The sequence below is a fragment of the Amblyomma mixtum genome, chromosome 5 (genome assembly GCF_055824585.1).
Source record: "Amblyomma mixtum isolate Tamu chromosome 5, ASM5582458v1, whole genome shotgun sequence".
NCBI classification, from domain to species: domain Eukaryota; kingdom Metazoa; phylum Arthropoda; class Arachnida; order Ixodida; family Ixodidae; genus Amblyomma; species Amblyomma mixtum.
This window is the reverse complement of record NC_143016.1, coordinates 175,208,009-175,215,117: the sequence shown is the minus strand read 5'-3', so window position 1 is coordinate 175,215,117 and position 7,109 is coordinate 175,208,009. Positions and strand designations below refer to the sequence as shown.

The window sequence follows — 7,109 nt, the reverse complement described above, 5'->3', positions numbered from 1 at the left end:
TCATGTAGATGCGAGCGCAAGCGCTGCCAAGGCCATCTCGTCGCAGCGGGGAACGTCTGCTTCGTCGTCTGTTTACGACGGTGCAAAGTAAGTTCGCATGGCGAGTGGCAGTCCGGCTCAGCAGACGGTAGCCACAGTGCTGTGCTCGTCGACAGCTGGTAATGCCGCCGACAATATTCGTCGGCCAAGGCAAACTGGTCGCGATGTCCGCGGACACGCCACTCTTCTTCGCAACTCAAGAACCAGGCAAGGAGATTGGGATCCATGGCGTCTAGTATCAATTTCGTAGCCCGTCGCCCACGCGAATTGCTTCAGCGCATTCCGTTGTTCGACTAATCGTAGTAAATTGGGGCGACGTCACGATGACGTAGCAGGAAGGCGGATCTGTATCCAATCAGCGAAGAGCGAGTGCGACATGTCGCAAAAGGCGACACCGGGAGATGATGATGATGAAAACTTTATTTGTATAACAAGGGAGTTTTGGACACGTCGGTCCTTGGGCCCCCGCACGGCCCCACTGCACTCAAACGTTCATGTCCCGGAGGCTCATGACGCTGGCAGCCCGGACGGTGGCGATGGCTTGCTTGGCCGGGTCCTCGGAGCGCAGTAGGGTCTCCCAAGCCTCCCAAGTGGTAAGGTGCTCCAGGCCCCGCGGGGGAGGATCCGCCGGGCAGAGGAAAAGAATATGGTCGAGAGTGGCTTTGGGGTGGTGGCAGAGGGTACAGGAAGGGTTCGTGTGGACTGGGTGATATCGCGAGCGTATATAAGGGGAGGGCAAAGTGCGTGTTTGGAGCCGCCTCCAAAGTGTCTGATGGTAATTGTCGAGGGAAGGATGAGGAGGGGGGTAGAGCCGACGCTCGGCTTTGTAGGCGTGCGTCATTTCACTGAATGAGTGCATGCGCTCACGCGAGAACCCCTGGTCGGAGGCCGCCGATGCCCGGTTGAGAGAAGCTCGGGCTAAAGCGTTGGCGGCCTCGTTTCCGGGATTCCCGGAGTGGGCAGGCACCCAATACCACCCCAGACTTGTGCTGAGGTGTCTTCCTCAACACCTCGGTTTGCTGACACGTAGCTCTCCGCTCCTCGTGCCTGCCTCGCGCACACCACTCGCACGCGCCCACGCGCAACGCGGGGCTGGCACGCACGGCGCTCTGATGTCCGACGCACCACTACCGACACGCCGCGTTCCAAAAATCCGAGAAAAAAAGTCAAAGAGGAGCTCCAGTGCATGAAGAACAAGGCGTCATATCCAAGGTAAATGAGCCAACAGAATGGTCCAGTCATATGGTCACGGTGCTTAAGAAAGAAAAAGTGCGCATCTGCCTAGACCCCACAGCACTGAACAAAGCTTTGCTACGAGAGAACTACCCCATGCCGACCCTTGAAGATGTTGTGCGTAGGCTTGGCGGAGCAAAGTTCTTTACAACTGTAGACGCAGCGTCAGGATTCTGGCAAATCAAACTAACCGACGCAAGTTCGAAGCTGTGCACAATGAGCACACCTTACGGACGATATCGCTTCCTGCGCATGCCTTTCGGAATTGCCTCAGCCCCGGAAGTGTTTCAGGCAGCGATGCATAGCGTGCTAGAAGGTTTGCCAAACGTTGCAGTAGTAATGGATGACATCCTATTATGGGGCAAGACAAAAGAAGAGCACGACTACCACTTACAGCTTCTTTTAACACGCTGTCGCGAACATAACTTGAAACTGAACTTGAAGAAATGTTCATTTTTACAGATCGAGGTACGCTACCTGGGACACGTGCTCACTGTGGACGGCCTGCGAGTAGATTCACAACGCGTGCAAGATATTCTGGAAATGCCAGCACCAAAGAATAGTAAGGAACTGCAAGTTTTTCTGGGCACAATAAATTTTGGGCAACGTTTCTTCCCTAACATGTCTGTAGTGACCGCCCCTCTTTGGTCTTTGCTGCGCAAAGAAATTGCATGGGTATGGACGGAAAAACAGCAAGCAAGCTTCGAAAAGTTGCGCCAGGCCCTGATAACAGCCCCGATCCTTCGTTATTTTGACCCCAAGAAAGCAGTTACCTTATCAGTTGACGCAAGTCAGTTCGGGGTAGGCGCCGTCCTGATGCAAGAAGCGCACCCCGTTGCGTTTTCGTCACGGTCACTCACAGATTCCCAGCAAAGATATGCTCAGATAGAAAAGGAAACTCTCGCGATAGTGCACGGCTGCACAAAGTTTCATGATTATCTATTTGGACAGCATGCAGTGACAGTTGAGACAGACCATCGGCCACTGGAGGTCATATTCAGTAAACCACTACACCAGTGCCCGCTACGCTTGCAACGCATGCGACTGACGTTGCAACGTTACCCCATTATCGTCACTTATAAACCTGGAAAAGAACTGTTCCAAGCAGATGCTTTATCCCGTTTTCCCAGTAAGGCATGCATGGAAGAACACGATCAATTTCAAGTCAATGTTCTTGATTGCGTTTCAGCCTCCGAGCACTGTTTGAAAGACCTGCTTGCAGCAACCGGTGACGACACCAACCTGACAAAGCTGCGGGAATATGCAGAGACAGATTGTCCTCTTCATAAGCTCGAAGTCCCAGAGCAACTTCGGACCTACTGGGGGTACCACGACGAGATACACGCGCAGGATAGCCTCGTGTTTCGCAGCAACAAGGTAATCATACCGCAGTCAAAAAGAAACGACATGATCCGCCTCCTTCACGCGGCACACGCTGGAGCGAATAAAATGAAGGCAAGGGCTAGGAACGTAATGTTCTGGCCGAACATGGCAAGCGACATTGATCAATTCTGCAAAGGCTGCAAGGTGTGTCTCAAAAATCAGCCGCGAAACGCCAAAATGTCCCTTTTAAGTCACGACGTTCGCACCCTACCCTGGCAAGTTGTTGGCATTGACTTGTTCTTTTACGAAGGTCGCGAATTTGCCCTCATCGTCGACTTTTACTCGTTTTTTTTCGAACTGCGGGAACTTCGCACCACCACAGCAACCTCGCTGATCTCCTGGTGCTCTGAAATTTTCTCTGTTCATGGCTTGCCTGTGAAGTTGTGCAGTGATAATGGACCACCCTTTAACAGCCGTGAGTTTAAAGATTTTCTGAACAGCCTAGGTATCGCCCAAGTCACGTCAAGCCCCTACCACCCGCGGTCTAACGGCATGACGGAAAGAGCGGTGCAGGAAGCCAAGAAGCTTCTAAAAAAATGTTCCCTTAAAACACCTGCATTTCAGATGGCTTTGCTGGAATGGCGCAATACACCGCGTGATGATGTGCTACAGTCCCCTGTGCAGAGGCTGATGGGACGCCAAACACGGACTCCTCTTCCGGTGCCTACAAGCCATTTGGAGCCACAAGCTATACCCAGCAACGTGGTCCACAGTCGGCTTCGTGAGATACGCCAACGCCAAAAGACGTACTACAACCGTGGCAGCAAGTACCTGCCACCTGCGACGCCAGGCCAGCAGGTCACCGTGTATGACACAATCAACCGGACCTGGTCTCCAGCTGTCGTCCTCAGGCCAGCTAACGAACCTCGCTCGGCGATCCTCAAAACGGAAGACGGCAGGAAAATTCGACGCACACGAGAACATCTACGACTGATGGGTCCGCAACAGGAAACCAGTTCCGCCCCTCAAGAAGACCCTTGCACAGAGGCTGGCCAAGAGCTACGTCGAAGCACAAGGTTGCGACGTGAACCTTGTCGGTACCCTCTACCGGAGCGACGCTGAACCCGGTTTGTTCGAAGAAGGGAAGATGTAGCAGAGCCGAGCAAGTCTGACGTCACTCGCTGCAGCATAATCTGCGCATGACTAAGTACGTCAGCGCACTGTATATATATGCCATCTTATCGGAAATAAACGTTGTTCATCACCCGATGCCGGCCCGTGCACAGTTACCTTTCCGCAAACTCCAAGGGCGTAATGGATGTAAAAATATTCTAGATGTTTAGGGAGGCAAGGAAGCTTGAGGATGAAAGTCTTTGACCAAATATTTTTAGGGGAATCCCCCAAGGTGGAGTAGATTTGTAATAAGGGAGTAATTACTCATTACTCAGGCTTTGGTTCTGAGGCAATGACCAGAGAACGACGGCTTTTCACCTGTAGCTCTACGGAGCTCAGAAGCTTAGCTTGGGTGAAACTGTCTTGAATGTTAGCATCCAGACGCGAGACATCTGGAACTATCTGATGCAACTAATTTAACTTCGGTCAGTTGCACCATGTAAGACAGCTCTAAAGTCCTGGACACAATGGGGAAGGGCAGCAAGGACTGCATAAAAAAAAACTGAGTTAAAAACCAGCATAGTAGCTAGCGGAGGGGGTAGAATAGTAATGTAAAGGGTTGGTCAGAAGTTTGCAGGCGACAAGGTCTGCGTTACATCGGTGTATCCTAATACCTAAGACGCGGATAAAGCTATCAGAGTTAGAGTTTATAACGATACTTCTCTTGCCTTCTAAAGATATTTTGAGCTTTAGGTGGTGTGGTAAATGCGAGACTATACTTCTCAAAATCAGGCCATGTGGCCTGGGAACTTTTTGCCTACCATGCACCCATTACTGGCCTCAAACGCCGCAACAGTACCTTGGCCTTGGGCCGATTTCACTTGAGCGGGGAACACCGGAGCGGGGAACACCGGAACGCCGGCTTCGACTTTCTCTGCTTTGTCAACGCTACTGTCGAATATTCCGCGTGTTCAGCTGTCAGTATCTCGCTCTTTGCTTATGATATCATCGTCTTCACGAACTGACATCCGTGCGCAATGGATCCAGAAAACACCGCTCTGACAATGCCCTCTTAAGCCGAGCCTGGGACCGAAACAGAAGTGAGACGCAAAGTGCGAGCACTACAGCTTCGCATTTCGCCTAACCAGGCTAAGTGGTTGGTCGTTTTTTTTACCACCCGCGGGCTAGACTCACTTGCCTCATTACGCTCAAGAAATAGTGTAAAATTAGGGTCGGTTCTGACACAATAGGCGGCAAAAAAAAGCATTTTCAACAAATGTAGGTCAAGTCGGAGCTAATGCTTAACCAGAACCACAGCCGCCTAATGAGGAATGCGCGGCAATGTTTTAACAACAAAACGAAAACACAGTTTGAACTGAAAAGGATAGTCACAAGTGTGCCATTATAGAGAAGCAAGTTCCTTGTTAGCCTCTACAATCAAAGTGACTTTAACGCTCTGGTTTGTCGCCTTGGCGGCGAGCAGTGCCTTGATAAGTACATTTTCGCTTTAAGTGGAATCACATGCTTTGATCTTCATTCTTGCATACGAAAACTAGAACTTCTTGTAGCTCTCACATTGATCATCAGCATGACCACCAAAATGTTACGTACCTACACGCTGGCAGCATTCGCACAATCCTTTATTGGGGCATCAGCTGTTTTGGCCGCAGCACATACGTTCACACGGAGTTCTAATGATTGGTTTATAGGTTTATTCGAGTTTAAGGTCCCAAAGCGACTCAGGCTATGAGCGACGCCGTAGTGAAGGGCTCCGGAAATTTCGACCACCTTGGGTTCTTTGACGTGCCTCTAGAATTTCGCCTAGAGGCACTTCAAAGAACCCCAGGTGGTCGAAATTTCCGGAGCCCTTCACTACGGCGTCGCTCATAGGGCTCTGTACTCAAGACGTCATGCTGCAACTGTCTCGTGACATTATTAACAGATATAAAAAGGCAAACACAGGCCATCCTGGCTATCGACCTAAAGAAAGCCTTTGACAATGTCTCCCATTACACTATACTGGAGCACCTAAATGGAATTAACCCTGGTAGAAAGGCTTACAATTATATCAGGGCCTTGCTTATTGAGCGCGCCGTGGAACTCTACTTTGGCACTCTGAAATCCAACACAATAGAGTTGGGAAGTAGGGGCACTCCTCAGGTAGCTGTCCTGTCTCAGTTCCTCTTTAATCTGGCACTAATCAAGATCCCAGATAGACTGGACAATATCCCTGGAGTACAGTACAGCCTTTAGGCAGACGATATTACCGTATGGTCAATGGAGGGCTCCCAGGGTGAAGTCGAGGCCGCTCTCCAAGCGGCCGCATACGTAATCGATGAAGAGGCCAGGAAAGCAGGCCTCGAATGCTCCCCTCAAAAGTCGGAGCTTATGGTCTTCCATAAACACAAATCAAACGCGCCCTTGAAGACAGGCATTATACAAGGCGTGGAAATCACAGAGGTCTAGGAGATTAAGATCCTGGGGATCTGGCTGCAAACCGACTCGGGCAACGCCTCCACGATCAATAAACTTAAATGGGCAGTTAACCAGACTGCCAGACTAATATATAGAATTACCAATAGAAAAAGAGGCATGAAAGAACACGACCTATTCAAGCTAATAGACGCCTTTATCATAAGCAAGATTACATACTCGCTCCCATACCTAAGACTCAGAAGAGACGAGGTAGAAAGAGTCGACTCCATCATCAGAAGGAATTTTAATGAGGGAAAGGTGGAGAGCTTATAAAACAGCCATGGGACTGGCTCGCTCGACTCCCAACGAGGAGCTACTCAAACTCGGGGTCCACATTACATACGAGGAACTCAAGGAAGCACAAAAAACTGCCCTAAAAAGGCGCCTGTCTAGCACTCCCGCCGGTACGAGAATACTCGACAGGTTGGGGATTGAAGTTGAACCCTTACAATATCTCCCCAAGTTATCCCAGGCAACATCCGAAAGAGGATCACCGTCAAACCTCTCCCCGAAATATGAACCCTCACGCGCACCTAGGCCGAAGAGAAGCTAGAGTGAAGAGCCTGGACAAGACCCTGAGCCGGCTGCAGGATGTCCTCTACGTCGACGCCGCGGTAGAAGCGGAGAACCATAACAAGTGCTCTGTATGCGGAGTAACACACCCCGGCAATCAGCCTGCAAGACTGGCTATGGCGGAGACGGTTTCCACCTCTAGACAACTAGTCGCGGAGGAGGCGGCCATCGCTGCGGCCGTCGCCTTTATAGACGCTACTGCCATAGTAAGCGACTCGAAGTTGGCAATCAGCAATTTCGCTAGATGTAGGGTCTCTGGTCCCGCCGCGCAAATACTCGCAGAAATAATAGACTCTCGTCTCTTGAGAGATATTGAACTCATATGGACCACAGCTCACGGGGGGAATTCGAGA

General features: G+C 50.7%; 1 protein-coding gene across 1 annotated transcript; it reads left to right on the top strand.

Moving 5' to 3' along the window:
- Window positions 1-1,281: 1,281 nt before the first annotated feature.
- On the top strand, window positions 1,282-3,717 carry LOC149344775 (uncharacterized). The gene is made up of 4 exons (XM_089547301.1): window positions 1,282-1,389; window positions 1,735-1,834; window positions 2,462-2,649; window positions 3,268-3,717. Exons 1-4 carry the CDS (start codon window positions 1,282-1,284, stop codon window positions 3,715-3,717), a joined length of 846 nt encoding a protein of 281 aa, XP_089403427.1.
- Window positions 3,718-7,109: the final 3,392 nt, after the last annotated feature.